Source organism: Seriola lalandi, unplaced genomic scaffold (assembly GCF_002814215.2).
Source record: "Seriola lalandi dorsalis isolate HSWRI2012SDOR001 ecotype SW California unplaced genomic scaffold, Sedor1 jcf7180002054890, whole genome shotgun sequence".
In the NCBI taxonomy this organism is placed as follows: domain Eukaryota; kingdom Metazoa; phylum Chordata; class Actinopteri; order Carangiformes; family Carangidae; genus Seriola; species Seriola lalandi.
This window is the reverse complement of record NW_019525442.1, coordinates 178,928-201,060: the sequence shown is the minus strand read 5'-3', so window position 1 is coordinate 201,060 and position 22,133 is coordinate 178,928. Positions and strand designations below refer to the sequence as shown.

Sequence of the window (22,133 nt, the reverse complement as noted above, 5' to 3'; positions counted from 1 at the left end):
GTCTCTTTTTGTCTTGCAGCAACATGTTCCCATCTAATCTGGTCCAGGCCACATTTCAGCAGGTAAGACCTTTCACACACCACCTGCAAACACAAAGGCTCTGCTATTTTTTTTTTTTCAACATAAATGTTAGTGATTTTCTGCTTCTGTTTCTATTTCCTGGCAATAGTATCGAACAAGTAGTGAGTACACTGTGAAACCCAAGCCAACAGTGAGTCAGGCACAATCAGAGTCCAGCACACGGCGGGCACTCATCTACGGTATCCAAGATGATAATGGAACTGACGTACAGAACTTCGCCCTTGACCTGACTCCACCCCCTGATGTGCTCATTCGCACTCGGGAAGGAACGAGCGATGGAATGAATGTCCTTGGAATTGTAATTTTTTCAGCAACCATGGGTAAAAACATACATTATTCTGTTATGTACCTTTTGGCCTCAAAGCTCGAACTTATTATTGCAAATTTATTTTTAAAGATGGCACTTTGTGTTTCCACAGGCATTATGTTGGGAAGGATGGGGCCAAATGGCAGCGCCTTGGTGAATTTCTGCCAGAGTCTGAATGAGGCTGTCCTCAGAATTGTTGCCATTGTTATATGGTGAGGATATCTTTTTTAAATTCTATTAACAAGTTTTACAGTCAGTAAAGGATGTATGTGCAGCCGATGGATTGAAAACTCATTGCCATAATGTCACAATGGTTTTCTGTCTATATAAAATCCAGGACTCTGAGCAGATCATGAATATTTATCTAGGTATGCACTCTCAGAAACCATAGCTACAGCTAAACTGTAACAGCAAATATTCTTTGTAAGAATCATGTCTGTGAAAATTTAGTATCAGCATATTTGTGACTTGCCAACATATTCTCAATATTTTAAAAGTCACATATTTTACACTTTTCCAGTGTTTTAGTGTTGATCCATAAGAAGAAATATTTGTGGTTTTAAGAACCAAAAACCATCGCAATGTAGTTTTGCATCTCCTGTCTCAGGCTTCTCTCTGGAGCTCTAGTAACAACATGTCGGTGAGCCAATCAGAAGAGAGGAGGCTCATAGCCCCCTTCTGATTAGCTGACTATTTTCTGAGTGATTGAATAAAAATATAGCAGATTTCAGGTCAACACGTCAAGGTCAAGTTGGATGCTGGGTCCAGGTGGGACTTCGGGCACGGCTGAGAGCAGTGACTGCTTTGTTGTGACATCACAAAGTTACAGAAGTCCTGACGGCTCGTTTTAAGGCTCAGTTTCTGAATACAGGCTGTATGCATTTCTCTGTGGACTGAGCGCGTGCGTTGACACTTTCACAGTATTAAAATTTCTATATTCTAGACCTGCTTTATAATAAAACAAGACATGGAAATACAATATGGCACCTTTAAGAGAAAATTAAATCTTGTCATAGTTCCATTTGGTAAAAAACTAATTGTTGTTGTAGTTTAGTTGGATAGAATTTTATTTTGTATGAGACATGGTAACTGAAATGAAAAGGTTTTTTTTGTCTTGATAATGAACATTTTCCACCAACTTCTTTTGAAAATCGAGTCTATGGTTTGTTTCTACCCCCCACCTGCACAAGCATCTCATGATGATGTCGCCCAAAAATCCATCTCTAGGTCAACAAGTCTGAAGTTGCATAACCTATAAAAGACTTTCACACCTACTGTCACTGACTTTGAACTACTCCTCATCCAGGTACTTTCCATTTGGCATTGTGTTCCTGGTGGCTGGTAAGATCCTGGAGATGAGTGATCCGTCAGCCATGGGGAAGAAGTTGGGTTTCTACGCTGTCACTGTGGTGTTTGGTCTGGTGTTGCATGGCCTGTTCATCCTGCCTGCCATGTACTTTTTCATCACCAAAAAGAGCCCCATCGTTTACATACGGGGAATCCTGCAGGCCCTGCTCATTGCCCTTGCAACTTCCTCCAGGTAAAGTGAACAAACTCACTTAATTTAACTCGATTTTTGTTTATATTGATGTGCTATGAGAAGAAAAGAGAAGTGAACGATTTTTATTTTCTCATTTGTGAATCAGATTTTCACGTTTCTGAGTCCTAGTGCCACAGATCCTTTCCTTTTGTATCCGCTCACTGGAACAGGACCATAAAAAGCCTCAAAGGGATGTTGGGAGATCAGAAAACATCTGGAGTGTGTGGGAAGGGACAGGAATTTAAAGGAGCATTCTGTGCATTCGATTCTACTGGCATTGATCCACTGATATGTGTATGTGTGTGTGTGTGTGTGTGTGTGTTCTGGTCTGCATGTGTGCATGCACATGTGGTTGATAGTTTGGGATATAGCACCTCAATATAAGTAGCAGACATTATGTTCACTGTGGTACGTATCAGACCGGTTTCATTTTTAGCCCATACAGAGATGAGCGAGAACCGGTGGGTGAGCAACAAACTGAAAATCTAAAACCAAAACAGCATGCTTTGGAGAATGCTCCTCAGAAAATGTTTCCATGTTAAGTCAATTCTTGTTTTTGAGGCAGCCTGGAGAAAGTGTGTTTTCAGCTTGTGCTATAATGATGCTGGGGATCACAGTGTTTGGAGGCCAGAGCGAATGCCTGCTGCAGTGACTGGCTATCATCTTACATTCATGTGTGTGCTGGGCTCAGATCAATAAAATGCACCTGTGAATGCCTAAAGTCTTATAAAACTTTACTGCATTTCGTCTTGTTTGGAAGAGTTTCAGCTGTTTCTTTCACCACAACAAACCATGAATGATAAGCATTTGTCTACACACAAGCCCAGGAGAAATTAGGAGGTAGGAAAGTAATGCTTTTATGCCTGACCTTTGACTGTTTTGAGCTCTCTGCCTTGTTCTCTGTCTTCCTCAGCTCTGCCACATTGCCTATTACCTTCAAGTGCCTCTTGGAAAACAACCACATTGACCGCCGTATCATCCGTTTTGTGCTCCCCGTGGGTGCCACCATCAATATGGATGGCACCGCTCTCTATGAGGCTGTGGCAGCGATATTCATCGCACAAGTCAATAATTATGAGCTGGACTTTGGCCAGATCATCACCATCAGGTCAGTGGACTGTGCTATATACCATCTGTGCTTATAAGCTCATTAACATGGGAAAGATATCTTTAGGATTTTAAAGCAATGATATCAGCAACATTAAATCCTTTGAGCTGAATAGCAGAAATACATTATGGCACATTTATGTGTGTATTTTCTTTTTTAAATATATATATTTTTTCTGACCTGATTAGTTGCAATATATATGTAGGAAGATTTAAGCAAGTGTTTTATGTATTGTTATATGTTATGTTATGTTATATGTATGCATTTTCACCATTGACTGTTTCAGTTACATCCTCACCTGGATTTATATGTTCATATTTTGGACTCACTGTTACATGAAAATCAGTTTTGGATCATTTTTACACTATGTCATGCAAGAGTAACTCTGCCACAGGCTTACACAGCCTCCAACCAGGTGCAGAGGACACTGCTCTTCTTCAAATTATCAAAGAAATCTCTGTAAATACACTGAAGGTCATCCAGCTGAACCAGCTGAAATGATTCAGGCCCTCATGGCGCTAAAGTAAACCTTGAACAAATAAAAAAAAAAAGAAAAGGATTGAACCTCACAGTGGAGAAAGCCTCTGACCTGGCTCAGCAGTGGATAGAGCATACAGGCCTGAGCAGGGGGACAACTTATGGGACTCCAGCCCCGGAAGTTTTCCCAAAAGCCTTATATGCAGTTTATAATATAACTTCAACTTGGTGTCATTTTCTCTCAGTCTCTATGACTGGACTGGCGAATCAAAATATGCTGCAAATATTAAACGGATCTGCAAATCCACAAAAAATTCCACAAATGAAAGCATAGGCTATCTGTGAATACATTCAATTAATTTACAAATAAATAAAAATCATTTGTGAATATCTTTTTCCTGCGGTATATACTGTTAAGGTTACTGTGTCCAATTCTCATCCTGCTTATTATTATTTGCTCTTTCTGGTTTGTTCCTCTGCTTCTTAACCCTCCCACTCAGTTTTGGATTGAATGCAAGTGTCTCTCGTGGATGTATTATTTTGGCTTACGCATTTAAAGCAAGGTCAGCACCTTTCGGCCTAATGCCTGTATGTGCGCAGTGCAGAAAGGCAGACAGCTGTGCGCACCTCTGGTTTTTCCCTGCACGCCTTGTTTCCTGTTCACCCGATTTCCGAAACTGTCACAGGTATGAGAAGATCTCTGCGTTTGTTTGTTTACTTTTCTTATGCTGATATTTGAATTATTTTGGCAAAGATTCGCCCAGGTCTGGGCCGAGAGATCTGGCTGAAGTGTTGTTCGACTGGTTTTTCTGAGTCCAACAACCCACAACCAGGCCTGAAGCACACCACATAACATGCTGTTTTACTAAATGGCACGTTTACACAACATGAGTATTCACATAAACAGCATGAAGTCCACAAGCAGCAGCAAAAATCAATAAACTTCGGTGGTAAGTGATGGTAAACTGCAAGTATAAATCTTGATGATATAAACTTATAAAGGTCATTCTAAAAAAAGTCAAAGGTTTCCCACTAAATTACCTCACTAACCCCATAATCTACAGTAGCTGTTTAGTGTTTCCCCTAAAAGATCTCATCCAGATTTTGAACTGGATATAAATCTTAAGATTTTTGTGTAAGAAATTACACAAACAAACTCTCAGCATCAGAGCCCCATTCATTGTTATAGAGCAAACTGGGGTGACATTGCATATTTTAAGGTTCTCCCTTTTCTATACTTTAGAGGAGAGTTCATGCTTTCATTCGTCTTTGTAATTTCTCAAGTAACTCTGCTGGTGCTCAAGTAGTGGGTGTGGCCTTCTGGGAGAGAAAACTGACAGCAGAGATTACAGAAATCACACACCAGTGCACAGAAAATAATCTACAATCAGAGAGTCGCATTACAACCTACAAACAATATGTGATAAAGTGCAGATATCTGAGAATCCGTGGAACGAATCTTAAACTTCGTCCACTGTCTCTTCTTCCTGTGTGTATCAGCTATGCACACAAGAAAAACTTTGTTTCATCACACCATTACAGTGGCTCTCCAGTGAGGTGGCATAAATACTAATGGGGCACATCCAGCATCTGACCTGCCTTGTGCCGCCAACTACAAATAAAAGAAGAAACTTTCAAAGATTTAACATATGGAAATCTTCTCTGAACCGTGTGAACATCAAATAATAAGAAGAACTTCTTTTTATACAGTTTTGTTAGATTTGAATATTAATGGTAACATGCCATGTTTGTTATGTTTTCTCTGATGTGATTTCTTTGAAATAAAGCAAATAATAGCATGTAATAAGAAAATAGAAAAGAATATTATCGTGGCTCATGGCTCATCATTGTTAGAGGAAGGTCATGTCTTCTCAATTAAAGATTGTCTCCATTTTGCCTTAAACATTAATTAAAACATAAGAGTATTGCATCTTTTGTAGTTGTCAACCTCCCCTATATTTATTATTAATAATAATAATAATAATAATAATAATAATAATGATGATAAAGTTGATTTATACAGCCCTTTTCATACAAGAGATGTAGCTCAAAGTCCTTCCCAATAAAAAGGACAATGAAATTAGACGACAGTAGATGATAAAATATGTAAACAAAAATAAAACAGAGCATTGTGTGTTTTTTTTTCTATATGATTCTATATTGCAGCTCTAGATGGAAACTATCCACTTATCCCTGTCTGAAAAGAGCCATGTGGCCTCGATAAATCATCATATCCCAGTCACGCCACTGCTAAACCGCTGACCCCAGCTTGCCCCCCACCCCCACCACCACCATCTCTCACCATCACGCTGTGATGAGGGGGGTGGGATCATCCCATCCTCAACCTCTGGATCTGCACCAGATACCACATGTAGTTCACTCTCCACACGGCGTCCACTGTTCTCAACTCTCTCTCAATTTAGCATCGCAGAAGATGCGTCTAATCAGTATGTAGACACATTATTAGTTTATTCTGCTGTGAAGGAGCACTTGCCTGTTTCCTCTTTTGATTTCTTTCCAAGAACCAATTCAAAGAAAAAAAGACTTCATTTATATAATCTGAAGCGTATGCGCTCGACTTTCCCTTTCTTATGATCAGTAATTGCTGTAATCTTTCATCAAAACAAGCTACCTGCTGTGTGCTGCTGCCCATGAGGGAAGTAGGTCAGCTCAATAGAAGGTTGACTCAGTCTGTGAGAACTCTAAAGGAGGGCAAAATTATGTTTGAGACTAAGTGCGAATCCCCAGTAAGTGATTTACAGCACTACAAAAGACCAATATGTGGATTATGTTGTTTGATTTCCCCTTTTAAAGCCATTGTGTGTAAAATTTTAGATGTAATGATAAGATCTTTAGATTTCTTTGGTTTTTCTTTGTAGAAAAATTAGACAATTTGTTCAGGCTTTCTGACCATTCATCTCAGTGGTCCCCGCTGCGATACTGTGGGGATTAGAGTGGAACTGTCCTCCCGGTGCTAAAACCTATCGCCACACAAGAGCTTCCTTCAGCGGTATTTATTGAAATCTTGATGCACCAAGGAGGAAATGATGAGCAGCACAAGTGAATCAGAGTTGTGCTACACCAATTCCTGAAGTCCTTTCTAACAGGGTGTATATAACTCACAGCATTACATGGTTACATCACACATCTCTTGTACCATTTCCAAATAAGGTTCTATTGGTGACTTAGACCTGAACATAGTCACATGTCTTGTCCTCCCTTTTGCCGTACTTCCAACTCATCCTTGTCTAAGTGGATTCGGGCAGTTCTTCTCTTAGTTGTACTTTTCCCTGTATCCTTATCTGTAAGACCTCAGTTGTCATAGTTTCGGAGGGTAGAAGTGGACGCTATCAGTCATAAAAGAAGTTAAACAGTAAGCTATTGTCTAACAATATGAGGTGTCTATCACATGTACCCTTGGAGTGATAGTGTGGGCCTACAAAGAAAAGTTCAATATCAATACTGGATCATCAAGCTAAACCAGGACTGTGTTCGATGCCACTAAACACCTGGTTAACGTTAAGGATATAACCATACTCACTTAATCCTTTATGGATTGAAGGCCCCAATGAATTACTTCCATTGCCCCCTATCCTTTGCAACATGTCTCCATTTACTGCTCATGGACTTGCCATTGCAGTCACTGTTGTCTTACGTCACTGATGGTGTTGTGGATGTTGGTTTTTCTGTATAATTCCAAGGTTCTGACCTTGTTGGGTCAGAAAATGCCTCATAGATTCTCAGGCATTCATTGTGGAAAGCCTCAAAAGGTTTTTATTTCAGCCTTCAGCTTGTATTCAGAACATACATGTATATGGACTTGCACTTATATAGCGCTTTTCTATTCTTACTGATCGCTCAAAGCGCTTTACAATACTTGCCACATTCACCCGTTCACACACACATTCTGTGCGTCAGGGGCTGGGGATCCAACCACTGACCCTCTAATTAGTGGACAACCTGCTCTACCTCCTGAGCCACAGCTGCCCCAAAAACTAGTGCTGGGGGCGTTGTATTAAAATGCATCACCAGAGTTTTGGAGATGTTGATGTTGAGACTTGTTTGCTTGGCAAATATATGGTTCACTGTTTAGCTAGCTGTGCGTTAATTGCAGGTCTGTGAAGGGAAACAAATTGTCCGATGTAGATGTAATTTTTGGATATTAGGCTGCTTTACCTGTTTATGATTCTACTACAGGGTGTGCCAAAGTTGGAAATCTTCTACACCAAAACGCTGAAAGTCTAGGAAAGTATTTGCTTCTGCAAATTTCCTGACAAAATGAAAATATCCTAGCAAAAATTCTAAATTTGTAGCAAAGAAAAAATACCCACAAGAGAGTAAAGAAATGGACCGAGAATTGCAAGTGAAAAAGCACAGATATAACCTTTGTTTGTTTATTTGCCGTGACATCCCATGCAAACCACTCCTCAGTTGTGACATTTCCAGTGTTTATATCTATTAATTGACATCAGGTTTCTCTCTGACCAAATCCCTACCAGCATCACAGCCACTGCAGCCAGTATTGGTGCAGCAGGGATACCACAAGCCGGACTGGTCACCATGGTGATAGTGCTAACATCCGTCGGGTTGCCAACCGACGACATAACTCTCATAATTGCAGTAGACTGGGCTCTGTAAGTAGCATGTGTGTTCACTTCCGTCTTTTGTGTAACAGATCCAAACTAACACATGAGCCAAGTCACTGATATTCTCTCTCAATTGTGTTCCTCCTCTACAGAGACAGATTCCGCACCATGGTGAATGTCATGGGGGACGCTTTGGCCACAGGCATCATGGCGCACATCTGCAGGAAAGACTTCATGAAAGAGGGAGATGGGGTGAGTTTTAATTCAGGCAAAGCAACAACACTTACTATGAGACTTGCGCAGTAGTAACAGAATTACACACAAAATTAGTTATGTCATTAAAAGGGCAGTTTAAAGAATAGCAAGAGCTGTTTATGAATGATTGAGCCGTCAAAGGTTGCCAGTGTCTGAATGACGTCATATTACTTTTTCAGTTTCTGTAAATTTGCTAAACACGGCAAAAGAGCAGACATTCAGGGAGGAGGGGTGTTTTTGTGTATAATGACTAAGATATACAACATCCAAAGAATACCATATAAAATACTTTAATTACAGTGAAAGAAACTCCACTGCAAATTTCATAATTTCAATGTCTTCCCCATATACTATCTTAAATTCTCTGTCACCCCCAGGTGCCTTTGATCTGCGAGACAAAACCTGTGACGAACACACCGCCTCTGATGAACTGCCACAACAACAACGGCAACTACCGGCCCCCTTCATCTGGGCTCAAACATGAGCTCGTCCCTCCTGACGTGGCCCGGCTCATGCAGCTGGAGGAGGGCGTGCGGCCACCGTCCGAGAGGAAGAAGCCTCCAATTCCTCCGAGGCACCTGAAGAAGAGCAAAGAACACTGCACCGTTGACATGAATGGCCTTGAGACCAACGTATAGCATCCTCTTCCTGGAGTTTTTTTTTTGTAGTTGCGCTGATCACACTCTCAGAGCAAAGGACTCCAGTACAGGTAGGACGACAGCGCGACCAAGCTCATCTTTGTCTCTCAGCGTCAAAATGTTTCGGTGACAAAATGCGGTCCTGAAGGCTTTGAGGAAGGCATTTTAACGCAAATCTGTTGTTTTTTGTTGTCATAGTAGCTGCGAAATGGTTTCTGGACAAGACTCATGTTGGAATTAAAGACAGCAAAAGGACAACAGTCTAATTCTATTCATAAAACTCGTCCTCGGTCTGGACCTTCAGGGTGAGCTCACACCTAAACTCCCAGACTCTGAATACAGGTGTGAGGACTTGCTTTTATTAACTGATTTCTATTTGATATCTTCATTTTATATGATTTCGTAATTTTTTTTTGTCTGTGTGCAACATGTAAATAAGACAAGTGTTTATTATGTTTTATACTTCTGCAAGCAGCCAGTTGTTTGTGTCATTTAACAGACAAAGTCAGGATTTCCAGTGTCTGGTGTGAACTGAATGGTAAGGAGGCAAAGTGAAATGCCCTAATTGCTTAATTTTGCCTTAAAGCTGGTGGTGCTAGGCTGGGACAGAGGAGCCGAAGAAGCAGAACAGAAACTTCAGCATCCCTAGTGGTCATGTTGTAATTTTAACACTTGGGTAAAATAGAGATTCAAATGGTTTCACGTATTTGAACAGCCTCAGGAGCACTTGATTTAATTAAACTTTCCTGGTACTTGAATAGCCCAAAAACAAACTCTGGTCATTTAACATAAACCAAGTGGTCCTTGTTTATTTGGTGGAGTCGATTTATACATTCAGTTATTTACATGTGAAAGTCACAGTCTTTTGTGTACAAACTTGTCTCTTGGTGGTTTTCCTTGCTAGACCAGCTCAGCATAACATGTCAGGGTAGTTGTTTCGTGTCAGAACTGGCTCATTACCAATTTAAACTGCTATTTACCTGCTGTACAGACATGGACTGTATCTGGCTAGCAATGAAAGCACCAACCCTGTGTGTGTTGAAGGAGAAGTCACCAGGCAAACCAGTTCTGTTATTTTCCTCCAAACTTTCCTGTTATTTTCCTCTTGTCTCTGTGTGTTTATGAAGTAGACTCAAAGCTCTGGGATAAGCGCTTTTTTTTTTTTTTTGTCCAATTTGAAACACAAGCTCATATTGAAACATCAACTTCTGCTAACACGTCTTCACCCTTCTAATCTCACTCATTTGCATCTTTCCACTGACTAAGTACCGCATCTAAAATTCACTCTGTTCTGTCTGAACACACTTTTACAGTGTGAGAGGACGGCCATTATGATAAGGAGGAGGTATTATAGCATCTGAGTATTGTATTAAGGTATATTTGAAAAAATCTGAACATATCTTTTAAACCTGAATCTGCATGGTACATTTCACTCTTATCACTAAAAGGTCAAATACTGGGTTTCGTGTATTTTTCCATTTTACTGAGCATTTTGTCACTGAATGCTTCTTGCTGGAGAGACAGTTTGTATTCTGATTTTCAACAGGCTGCCAACATTTTTCTCATAACAGACTGTATTCTGAGATGTTTTTATTTCCACAGTATCTGGATTATGTTATGACATTGGACATCATGGGCTGTATTTTCATGAAAACAGCGGTGGTGTGCAGAGTGCAGTCAAATGCGCCAAGCCCAGTGCACCGAAGCACACTTGGGTACTTTCATGGCCAGGCGCACCTGCGGCACACTTGGAAACAGGGTGGCATCAAAAAGAAAACATCATAGGTAAACATATTAAATGATAAAACAGTCATGGCCAATCAGATTTTCTACTTTCATCTCTACTTTAAACACACGATTCCACATTAGTGACACAGTGACCTCAGAGGAAACTTGAAACAAACAGTTTCCAAATATGAACACAGCAGTTCAAACATACTGCAGCTTGTGACTCTTAAGTTGTATTCACTTTTGAATTTGCTGTGGATATGTGGTCAAGTTTCCAATGCATAACAGGAGATCCATAACCACCTGCAGCTAAATACCATTTTAGTGCCGAATGTACAAGTAGAATTAAAAGTGCGGTCTTGTTTTTTCATGTTGTACTTCTTTTTTTCTGAAATGATTTTTAAAGTTTTAAAGTCGCCCAAATCATTGTTGGGAGTCTGGTACAGAAATAGTTGTTTGCTTAATTGACATATTGTTGTATAAACATGATCCTGGCAGTGATACACAAATAAATGATGGTTTTTAATTCGGAACCACTATTATAAAATGTAACCCAGACAGTCTTTGTCACGTCGTGTTTGTCATGGCAGCGACCTGTCTACCTGTAGCCTATAGTAACAAAAGATGCTCCGGTGATACTTTGGCCAGACTTGTGAAAAATAAAATGAAGCATGCGGCCATTGCCCCGGTTACCAAACAGATGAAGGCCCCAGGGGTTGATAAAGGAAACAGACTTTTCAGAGTGAGATAGTAGCAGACAGAGAATTGATAATTGATAAGGGAGACACCAGAAAGGCCTTCAGTGGACTACCTACTAACTGCCGTGGATTACACAGTGCGAGTGGGGGTTATGAGATTTTCAAGGAGGTTTATATGGCTGTGATTTCACTGATAAAGTGATGCTGGATTCTTATCGCCTCAACTTCAAATGCGTTTCTCCTCGCACTGGGGCACATGGCATGACACCGATAAAAACACCCTCACCTGAGTGTGCCGCAGGAAAATAGCAGTTTATTAGTACACGGACATGAAAACAGACTCCAATATCTGCAGTATCTAACTGCACATTAGGTAGAAATGAGAAATGAGCAGTGACACTGCCCTGTGTGAGAACCTGCTGAAGTATCAATCAGATGTTCTGATGAATGTCAGGAAACGCACACGTCTTCTTCAGCCTTTTCAAATAATTTATTGCTGTGTTTGATGACTGTATATGTGACAATACAATACTGCTGTATGTGAAAGTGACACTGTATTCATAGCAATATAGTGAGTGTAATAGGATGAGTATTTTCAATGTCATATAAAAATATGTGCTATCTTTTCTATGAAACAGGAGTGGATTTAAATAGCAGCAGCAGCCTGGACTGAAGCTTCGGATGTGTTGAAATTGCTTTTATGATTGGAATATTTCATTCACAAGAACACTGTAAAATGAATATCATAAAAATACGGATTCATCCACATTGTAGGTAAATCACTGCCTAAGATTATCACTGGCTGTGTATCTGAATGATCTGAGAGTAGTGCTGACACAGTACTCGTAATAAGTCAATTGAAAGAAAATTAATATAGATCAATTTGATTATGATTATTACTTTAAATATCATTTACCATCAAAAGTTACAATCCTTAACATTTCAGTTCTGGTTGATCTGATGAAAGCTGGTGGTAACAGAAAGTGTGTTTTCATTACACAAGATGAGGAGACATCAGCTTTGGAGCACACCTAATAAAATCATGGACTAATTCATAGTGTCACAATGTTTTAATAGAAAAAGCCTGAAAAAGACAGTAAACAATCTCGGTTATTCTGAACTCTGCAGTGTGTGACATATCTGCATCGTGTCCAGTGCGTTTAAGCTTCATTTCCTTTAACCACTTGTGCATTGATTCTTAATTTGAAGTCCACCTGAGAAAAGCAGACTCTGCCAGCAACAACAACACATCTATGTAGAATCAAAATTGAGGAATGCAAATACAGTGAGAGCCTTTTGCTAAAGTATGTGGGCCATAAATTGTATTAAAAACAGTTCTTGATATAATGAACATTTTAAGGATTGTAACTTTAAAGCTTCTCAAATGAGATGTTTTATTTTCTGCTATTTTTTCTACTCTATATCATTATAAATGGAAATGTTGAGATTTTTGGATTGTTGATATGACAAAATCACCTCAAGCCGGGAACACACCCGCCCTGTGGCATGTGCGTGGCAGCTGTGGAATGTCTTGGTTTTCATTCGACGCCCATGTTAAAGGGTTATAGCCTAGCGGACAGACTGCCTGCGTAGGACGCAGGAGATATGCAGCCGGTGTGACCACACACAGGTGCGAGCTGCAGCAGGTCGGCGACGCAGCTGCCACGCACATGCAATGCAGGCAGTGTGTTCCCGTTGCTCCAGGAGTTGGGCTTTCGACAGAGACAAAGATGAATTGATTAAAAATAAGCGATAGATTACTCGATAATGAAATTGAAATGAAGCCCCTTTAACAGTCGCAGTGTTTCATTCAACAGATTTCAATGGGAGTCAGACTGCTTGTCTGGCCAGCCTTGGTGTTAAAAATACAAATTGTTTCACAGTATTTCTAGTACAATCACCTTTTTATGCCAGGGAGACATGGTAGCCATTAACAAAATGACATAAAGCAGACATAAAGACAATCTGTCCTTTTTCACTCTGCTTACATTTTTGGTAATTGATTCAGAGACATTTACATGGGAAAATTCACATTGACTTTTGTGAATGCATTGTTCAGAATAAAGCACAAAACACAGATGGTAGACGCTGCATGTCAACAGTCAAAAACAAATATTAAAGCTTCGATATAAAGATATGCAATACTAACCAGCCCATAAAATGGAAACTAAAGTAACTTCATCCGGTATCCTGCACCAGAAATATGTGACTCTGCCACTCAGCACAAAACAATCATGTACCTGGGAAAAGACATTCACAGGTTCAATCCGATGTAGAAGCCCTCTCTGTCCTTTATGCAATCCAGTCCAATGTCAGCTATGTTTCCCGTTCCTCCATCTCGTCTCTTTTAAAGGGGAAGTCGGCGTTTCCTGCTGCAGTGCCAAAGTCCAGCACTTGCAAGTTGGACAGGTGGGCGAAAGATCTTTCATCCACAGAGTCCACAGACAGGCGGTTAAACCTTTAAAGGAAAGAAAGCGAGACAAGTTTGTGAAGTGTTTTTTCCTCATTTGACAGTGGATTAAAATAGCCATTTGATGACTGTTTTTTCAGAAGCTAAAAGCAAAAATCCTTGCAGAGGACATGGTGACATTTACAAATCAGGAGAAGCATCTGACAGCTTCTCTCCACTTAGGAAGCAGTATAGCGGGAGCCATCTGTTGAGCATATATGCCACTCTGAACAGGTGCACGTTCACTTCACATCAAAGCACTTCTGAAGATACCTTGAATCAACTGCATCTACTCTTATCTATCAGTGAAAATGCTTGCATATGTTGCCCATGAACTTAAAAAGCTAGACAACATTGCAATTCACATGAACATGCAATTAGTAATGAACACACTCTCTCGCTCACACACACACACACACACACACACACACACACACACACTTAAATCCTCCCTCCACTTTCCCAAGTGATGCATTCAAGTGGCTCTAAATTGGCTCAGGCCAAAAGCTCCCAGCTGTATAGGAAATTTTGTGAAAAAGCAATGTGGCAGCAGCTGATATGAACAACATGAAGAGCACAACAGCCTGGAAGGGGTCAAGGCCGTAAACAAGAGCCATAAAGCAGCTACATTGGGGTCAGACAGGAAACCAAACAGGACAAAAGCCTTGAGAGCGCTTGTTCAAAACCTCTTTACTTTGCTGTCTGAATGCTGCTTTCAGCTGCAGCACATGTGGGTATAAGCCTGCACTATGTGGAATAAACCAAAGTGGAAAATTTGCTGAATGCACACAAGTTAGAGGAGATGGAGAGATTAGATACCACACCACAGTACTCTGCGAAATGAAGCTCAGTCAGACGTCTGTCCAACACACAGTAAATTTAGTGGATTAGTAACAGACTAAGACCACTAGGTTCACTGTTATGAGTTTAAACTGTGGTGTTAAAAGGGTTTGGAAATGTAAAACTAACCTGAATAGCTTAAATACCTCAGAATCTCAGTTTGTACTCAAAACTCTAAATGACTAGTTTGACATTTTGGAAAATGTGCTTTGCTGTCCAGACATGGATACGAAGACTTATACCAGTCTCATATCTTTACAGTAAATATAAAGCTACAGCAAGCAGCAGGCATGCTTAGGAAGACACTGAAAATAGAAATAATCTAGCACATAACCCCCAGAAAACCACAAAATGGCACTTTTACTCTTCACTTTTTGTATGGATTACACAAACAAAATGTAACATGTTACTTGTTGCGCTTTAAAAGGTGGTGGTAGGCAGATTTTCTTACTATTGGACAGAACCAGGCTAACTGTTTCCCCCTTTTTCTTTGTGCTAAACTAAGCTAACCAGCTGCTGGTTTAAGCTTCAGATATGCAGTACATAATCTTATTTCCCAAAATGTCAAACTATTTCTTTAAATTTAAAGTTATGCATTGTGAATTAGATTTTACTTCAGACACTTTACCAAGATTAAAAAAATACAGAAATCCAAAACACTGTAGTACATCCACCCGACTGTAGCTGTCCTTTGGTGTAGCAAATAACCATAGAGGGTGAAATACAAGCATTTAACGCCTGTTCACTTCTTATAAGGAAAGAAAATCCAGGACTGACTATTAGCATCAACATGAATGAGACTGAGAGAGGGTTTGTGTGTCCCTTACCGGAGGAAGATGCCTTTGATGTTCGGAGTGCCTTCAAATGCTGAAGCAGGAACAGTGGAGATGCGATTACTTTGCAGGTAAAGGTACTCCAGAGACTCAGGTAGGTCAGAGGGGATGTGTGACAGCTGGTTGCCAGACAGATCTAATGTCTAAAATTACAAGATAAATATAATGAACAACATTAAACATTTTCACTGATCTATGTGATACATTTTTGTAGAATAACCAGCAATATACAAAAATATGCTTTATACTGCATGTGTAACTAAGAGCCCTTTTGCACTGCAGGAAGCCAACAAAACAAAACAATGTGTAGTCAGTGTCATAGGTTCTGCTTTTGCTTTGAATTCCTACATTTTGGCTATACCCAGAACATGACAGACAAATCTTTTCTACTGAGACTTTTTTGAGTTCAGGGTGTGCCAGGTCTGCACTGTTATAGCCCTGGTTTGTGTCTCTTACGTGTTAGCACACAATCGAGGTGACCATCGGTTTCTCTGAAAGATCACTCAAGTTCTGTGTGACAAAACAGTGCAGGTGGTGGCTGACTGATAAGTTTTTCCCTTGGGGTTTATCATAGCTGTATGCATTTGCGGCTGAGATCATTCAGTACTGCAGACGTGTATACTTTACTTGACTCAGCTCGGCAGCTGCTGACACTTCTCGCACAGTCTAAATGCTGCTCAAGATCGCCAAATAAGGCATAAATTACTTCTACTCACTAGCAAAGAATCTTCGTGAATCTTTGGTGCCTCTTACACATAAAACTCAGAAGTTCCTAATTTCAAAATTCGGTAGACGGGATAATCCTCTCCTCTGCAGTGCTGTCGATCTTGATTGGTCAAGCATATTTTTCATCATATCACAACAAAGACAATTATGGCAAGCTTATTGTGAAAAAAATTAAAAGATTAAACACGACTACAGAAAATTACAAGATCAGAGTGTTTGTGATGGAGCAAACTAAAGTACGACAAAGGGGTTTGATGAGACCTGGAGGTTGCTTTGGGCCACCAGCCACAGCAGGTCCTTGGATTCCACCTTGGTGTTGTATCTTATGTTCACAAAAATTTGAAAGAAAGATGTCTATAAACTTTAATAATTTCAACACCACTGCCACTACTGTTGTCTGTGCCAGAACCACTTCAGTTGATTAAAATCATTTAGGTCAGTCTCACTTTAGCCCTTTCAAATGGTAAGGTAAACGTGTTAGTTTCTAAAATACAGTGAAAACACATGGTAGAACCTCGAGTCAAAGCCTCATAAAGTTCTTAAATGGTCAGGCTATGAGAATATGTTACAGGCTGTAAGTTAACGAAATGGACAAGGGCTAAAAAAAAAAGAAAAAGTCCTGGAAGCACTAGTATCTGATCTATGTATCTCCCAGACACTCACTGCGAGCGCACTGAGCTCCATCCAGGCTCCCTGGTAGACTGAGTTCAGTTTCAGCTCGTTGTCACTTAGGATGAGCTTTCGTAGTTTCTCCATGCCTGTAAGCGCACCGTCCGGTATGGAGTTGAGCTGGTTGTTCTTGATTTCGAGGATGTGCAGGCTGCGAGGAAGACCCAGAGGCATGGAGTGAAGGTTGTTCCCCGACATATCCAGTTTTTCCAATATACGCAGCTTCCTGAAGGCCTCGCGGTGCACTTTCGAACTGGTCAGCTTGTTGTAGCTGAGGTTGAGCTCCGTCAGGGTGTACAATAGGATCAGGTCATTGCGACCAATCTCGGAAATGGAGTTGTGGAGCAGCATTAGGGTCTTGGCCCGTCGAGGCAAGCCCCTGGGAACCCGCTCCAGCAAATTGTTGTACATGTGTAGAGTATGCAGCTTCTTCAAACCCTAGTGAAAATGCAAATTAGAGATTTAACAGGTGATCCATTTTATACAGAAGATCGAAATATCAAATGCAAAGCAGTTGAGCATATGATTTCTCCTGTTCTTTCATGTGTCCTTAGAGATGAAAATGCTAAATAGAATCTTCATGCTTTTTACATGAGTTTGCTTTTCTATAAAAGATCTAAAAGAGTATGAAATGAAAAAGAAATGTACCTGAAAAGCAGCTGGGTGGATGGAACGTGAGCGGAGCTTGTTATTGTGCAGGAGCAGGTACTCAAGGTTTCGGACAGAGGTAAGAGCATCTCCAGGGATGCTGCGGATGGCGTTCTTCTCCAGGTGTAGGAGCACTAGACTGCGAGGCAGACCCTTGGGAACAATGCTCAGGTTGTTATTCGACAAATCCAGGCACTCCAGACTGCTCAGCTGGCTACCAGAAGAGGAGGAGCGGAAGTCATGAAATTAGTTCTCTGATCCTGGACTATGCTACTTTCTCTTTGCTGCTGCAACACAATATTTCACACATAAATCTATGTATAATACAGGCTTTGCACTTGGCAACGCCATTAACATAGAATATGTTAACCACTGGTGGTGTGTGAGTGATGATTTTGTCCACCTGAAAGTCTCGTTGTCCATGCCCTCATTGCTGAGGAGGTTGTTCTGGAGATACAACTCTCTGAGGTTTGACAAGTTGTCAAACGCCCCCGCTGGGATTTTCTCCAACTTGTTACTCTGTAACAACAGCACTGGTCCTTATGCTATCATCATTACCATATTCATGGATGAAAAGAAACAGATGTATGTCCTCCACCTAAAATCTAACTGCAAACTTAAGCAGAAAGGGCACTGTAGTATCTATCTAGCAGATCATCCACTCTCAGGGTATTATGTGTTGTTACAGCTGCTGTACCTTGAGATGGAGACGGTAAAGGTTGGAAGGTAGGCTCTTGGGTACAACACGGAGGAAGTTGCTGGACATGGTAAGGATCTCCAGATTGTTAGAAGCATTGAACATGTTATCAGGAAGTCCTGCATCAGTCAGCTTGTTGTTATGAAGATACACAGACCTGGTCAAAGGATAGTGCTATGAGTAAATGGACATAATTCCAGCAAAAAAGGATAAATTTACACATACACATTCATACCTCAGTTTTGGTTTATGGCCAAAAGTATATGGGTAGATCCTTACAAGCTGATTAGCAGCAAAATCAGCACTAACCAAAGAGGGTGGTAGGACCTTTGGTGCAGAGGTAAGCTGCAAGCACAAGAAAAGAAGCATTGTCCTGTTATAGTCTGTGGTTTGCATCCTCTCTCCTGCCAAAAGTAAAGTTTGATTTTAACTATTACCACAATCTTTCCCTCAGTTTGAACAAGTATTTTATCCATGCTAGTGGTGGGTCAATGTTCATCAGTTGGCCACTCATTCAGTGAGACCACCACTTTGGTCAAGACTGAAGTATCTAGACAAAAACTTCCAAGATATTCATGGTTACAAATGACTTTGGTGATTACCTGACTTTTCGTCTAATGCCATCATGAGGGTTGACATTTTTTGGTTTTATGCAAAATGTCTAGAAAGCCACTACTGTGTCTTTTGGATGGATTTACACTAGAATTGGTACAGACATGCATAGTTCCCCAAAAATGTACCCTATAACTGATATCCTGATTTTCCTCTAGGGTCACATTATTTGTTCAGAGTGGGATTTGGTTCAGAAATTCAGTGTCCCCTCAAGATGAATTATAAACACTTTGATCACTTTTCATCTAGTGTCACCACCAGTTCAAAAAGATGATGTCCAAATATTGTACCTACAAAACTAATGTTCATGGCATCAGCTATGCCTTGTGTTTAGTGCTAATTAGCAAATGCTAGTATGCTAACAAGCTGAACTAAGATGGTGAGCATGGTAAACATTATTCCTGGGAATCTGAAATTGCCATAACATTGTCATTGTGACCATGTTAGCATGCTAATGTTAGCAATTATCTCAAAGCAGATAACTTCACAGAACAGCTGGTATAGCTGTAAACTCTTAAGGACTGTGCCATCAGGGCAAGCAAGGCAAGCAGTGCTTGACCAGTTAAAGCTAAAAGTATACATCAATTAGAATAATACTGAAGTGGAAGTGATATCTCTCTTTACATCAGATCTCAGGGCAGCGTTTTAATTTACTGCCCTCTTGTGGCAACTGCATTTTTTTGGATGTTTGCACATGCACATTGAGGATAATCCTCGGATCTTTGACGAGTGTCTTCAGTATAGCCAAAGTGTGCTTGACTCAACTTCCACCATTCTGAGATCAGTTATGATATCATGTATCAAACACATGCGCAGATGTGCGTGGATCTAAACAAAACTAGAAAATTATTTATCAGTCTTTTCTTCCTAAGCACTAAGAGGCAGCAGCAGCAAGTAAACAAGCAAATTACACTGTGATTTTTAATCTCTGCAAGATCTGTAGTAAGATTGAGAAGTCTGAGACAGCACATTGTTACACAAGTGGTGAAGTATACCTCAGTACATAGGTTGTGCGCATAGCGGGTGAGAAAGAGAGAGCGAGAGAGAAAGAGAGAGAGAGAGATGAGGCTGGCTGGCCACCACGCACGCATGCAATGTCAGAGCAAAACACAAAACAATTAACACTGATTTTGAGGGTGAGCGGATGGCGACTACATCCTAGTCTTCTTTTCTGTGACTATAAATACTGTTTGTCTGATCAAACAGGGGTGGGGTTTTTTTTTTTTTTTTTTTAACCTGAATGATGAGTCTCTCCACTGTTGTGTTGAACTGTCAGCCAGGTGCTATGTTTATCTTATCAGACAGCAGGTCCAGGTGATGGGATCAAGCGGCTCTGGTGGGTGTAGCAGGCTGGCAGACAGCGGCAGTTATCAGTGTAAGTTATTGTTAAAGAGCAGGACATAGTTGTGATGTGGACTCTGGCATCCACTTCGGTTAGAATCATTTTAAAAATGACATATTTATAGTTATTTTTATAATTATTGTTCTTGATGTGGACAGCCCTTTTGTTTGTTTTTTCAAACATGCATAATTTCAAACTTCATAACCTCAACCAAGTTGTTCTGGTAGTCTAAATTCAACAAAATTGTGGGAATGGCAGATCAGAAAATGTTCAGTGAATAGTTTTTGTGATGGTCATATGGGTTTGTTTTGAAACCCAATGATACACGACTTATTTATGTTGGATTTTTTTCCACCACTTCAAATGTTTGCCTTTGTACAGCTTGTCTGTCCCCTTCAAAGAACTGGACACTATTTAATTTGTTACAGAGCAGAAACGTTGTAGGCAACCTGTGTACTCCTTCATATATCAGCATAGTTCACCACAACTAGAGCTTTACTGTACAAAATAGCAGAGGGTATAGAAATCCGAGAAGCACTGGTGAGATTAGATGTTCATTTAGAGCCCCCTCCTTTATAATATGGTTTATGGATTAAAGCAGCATGGGTGTCTTTGAGGCTTAGTGAGCACTTAAAAATCCCCTATTCTTCCTGTATGCTGTTTGCCTATTCATCTCAGTGAAGGCACAAATCTCTCCATCTTTTCTCTCCTGCTCTGCGTCCAAAAGGGTCAGTAACATTTTAGCTCTGACCAGCTGGCACAGCCATACTGGAAGTCATTACAAGCATAAGCTCACACAGTGTATGAGAAGAGACTGCCACCTCTCTTTGCCAGCTGGCACTATATCAGCATATCAAAATAGAATAGAATAGAATAGAATAGAATAGAATAATAATGAGATGAACATGTAAAAGATGAACTTGCTGTTGCATTATGTAAGCATCAGTGGCGTGCCGTCAGGGCAAGCAAGGCGAACAGTGCTTGACCAGTTAAAGCTGAATATGGACATCATTTAGAATGATACCAAAGTGGAAGCGATCTCTCTCCTTACATCTGATCTCATAACAGTGTTCTGTCCCATAAAGGATCTGATTCTTGTTTACATCCATCATGTAATTTACTGCCCACTTGTGGCAACAGCAGGCTATTGTCTCTGGGAGTTAGCTTGACTACCAGCCGTTGTAGTTTCTATCATTTACATAACTGTGACCATGTCCCATTGACAAAGGCTGGGGCTTGTCGAGCAGGAAGGGGAGCTGCATTTTCTTTTTGGAGGTTTGTGCATGCACATTGAGGATAATCCTGGGATCTTTGTGGGCCACTAGCTATAGCGAAAGCGTGCTGGTCAAGCTGTCCTTGACTCATCTTCTACTGTTCTGAGATCACTTACGATATTGCATGCATTACACGCATCTGTGTGTGGAAACTAAACTTGCAGATTAAGTGATAAGAGGCAGAAGAGGCAAGTTAAGTTTGAGAAGTTTGAGGGTTAGCTCCGGAATACATCTCAATCCTGGACCTACAAAAGTGGGACATTTTGCAAAAGTAACCTGAAATAAAATTCAGAAAGGACAGAGGTATCAGCATCAAGTACCAAAACTAGCTGAAGAAATATGTTTTGAATCAAAACAACTAGCTAACTGTGTAGCTAGCTAGCCTGCTGTCTTCAGCCAGGAAGGAGCACAGAAAGGTGAACATGTCCAGGCAGAGTGTAGCAAGATGGAGCACAGGAAAGACAGGCAGCACAAAATCATGAGACAGGACAGGGCTTGAATTTAAGAAAACTTTGCTACTGTAGGTATGTTTTGGTCAGGTCCATATTTTTCTCGGTGCTGTACTAAATGGTGGATTTTGGAGGGGTGGTGTGAGTGTCTGGTTGGGGGTGAGGTTTTGGGGGGG

The 22,133-nt window shown here is 40.6% G+C and overlaps 2 protein-coding genes across 3 annotated transcripts in view; one reads left to right on the top strand and one right to left on the bottom strand.

Annotated features, from left to right (window-relative positions):
- slc1a7b (solute carrier family 1 member 7b) overlaps window positions 1-10,874 on the top strand; it is a 36,129-nt gene extending 25,255 nt beyond the window's left edge. Inside the window, exons 4-11 of the mRNA XM_023429217.2 lie at window positions 20-62; window positions 170-401; window positions 501-600; window positions 1,695-1,928; window positions 2,842-3,036; window positions 8,013-8,147; window positions 8,252-8,351; window positions 8,732-10,874. Of these exons, the coding sequence (XP_023284985.1) occupies window positions 20-62; window positions 170-401; window positions 501-600; window positions 1,695-1,928; window positions 2,842-3,036; window positions 8,013-8,147; window positions 8,252-8,351; window positions 8,732-8,992 (1,300 nt within the window). The 3' untranslated portion in view covers window positions 8,993-10,874. The remainder of the gene's footprint in view (window positions 1-19; window positions 63-169; window positions 402-500; window positions 601-1,694; window positions 1,929-2,841; window positions 3,037-8,012; window positions 8,148-8,251; window positions 8,352-8,731) is intronic.
- A 1,599-nt stretch (window positions 10,875-12,473) lies between these two features.
- The window catches only part of podn (podocan), a 14,895-nt gene continuing 5,235 nt past the window's right edge, over window positions 12,474-22,133 (bottom strand). For both annotated transcript variants that reach the window (XM_087180107.1, XM_023429216.2), the window contains 7 exons: window positions 18,516-18,625; window positions 18,281-18,437; window positions 17,987-18,102; window positions 17,584-17,797; window positions 16,930-17,373; window positions 15,535-15,683; window positions 12,474-13,876 (listed from right to left, as the gene is read on the bottom strand). In XM_087180107.1, coding sequence (XP_087036233.1) covers window positions 13,735-13,876; window positions 15,535-15,683; window positions 16,930-17,373; window positions 17,584-17,797; window positions 17,987-18,102; window positions 18,281-18,437; window positions 18,516-18,625 — 1,332 coding nt within the window. In that variant the 3' untranslated portion in view covers window positions 12,474-13,734. The remainder of the gene's footprint in view (window positions 13,877-15,534; window positions 15,684-16,929; window positions 17,374-17,583; window positions 17,798-17,986; window positions 18,103-18,280; window positions 18,438-18,515; window positions 18,626-22,133) is intronic.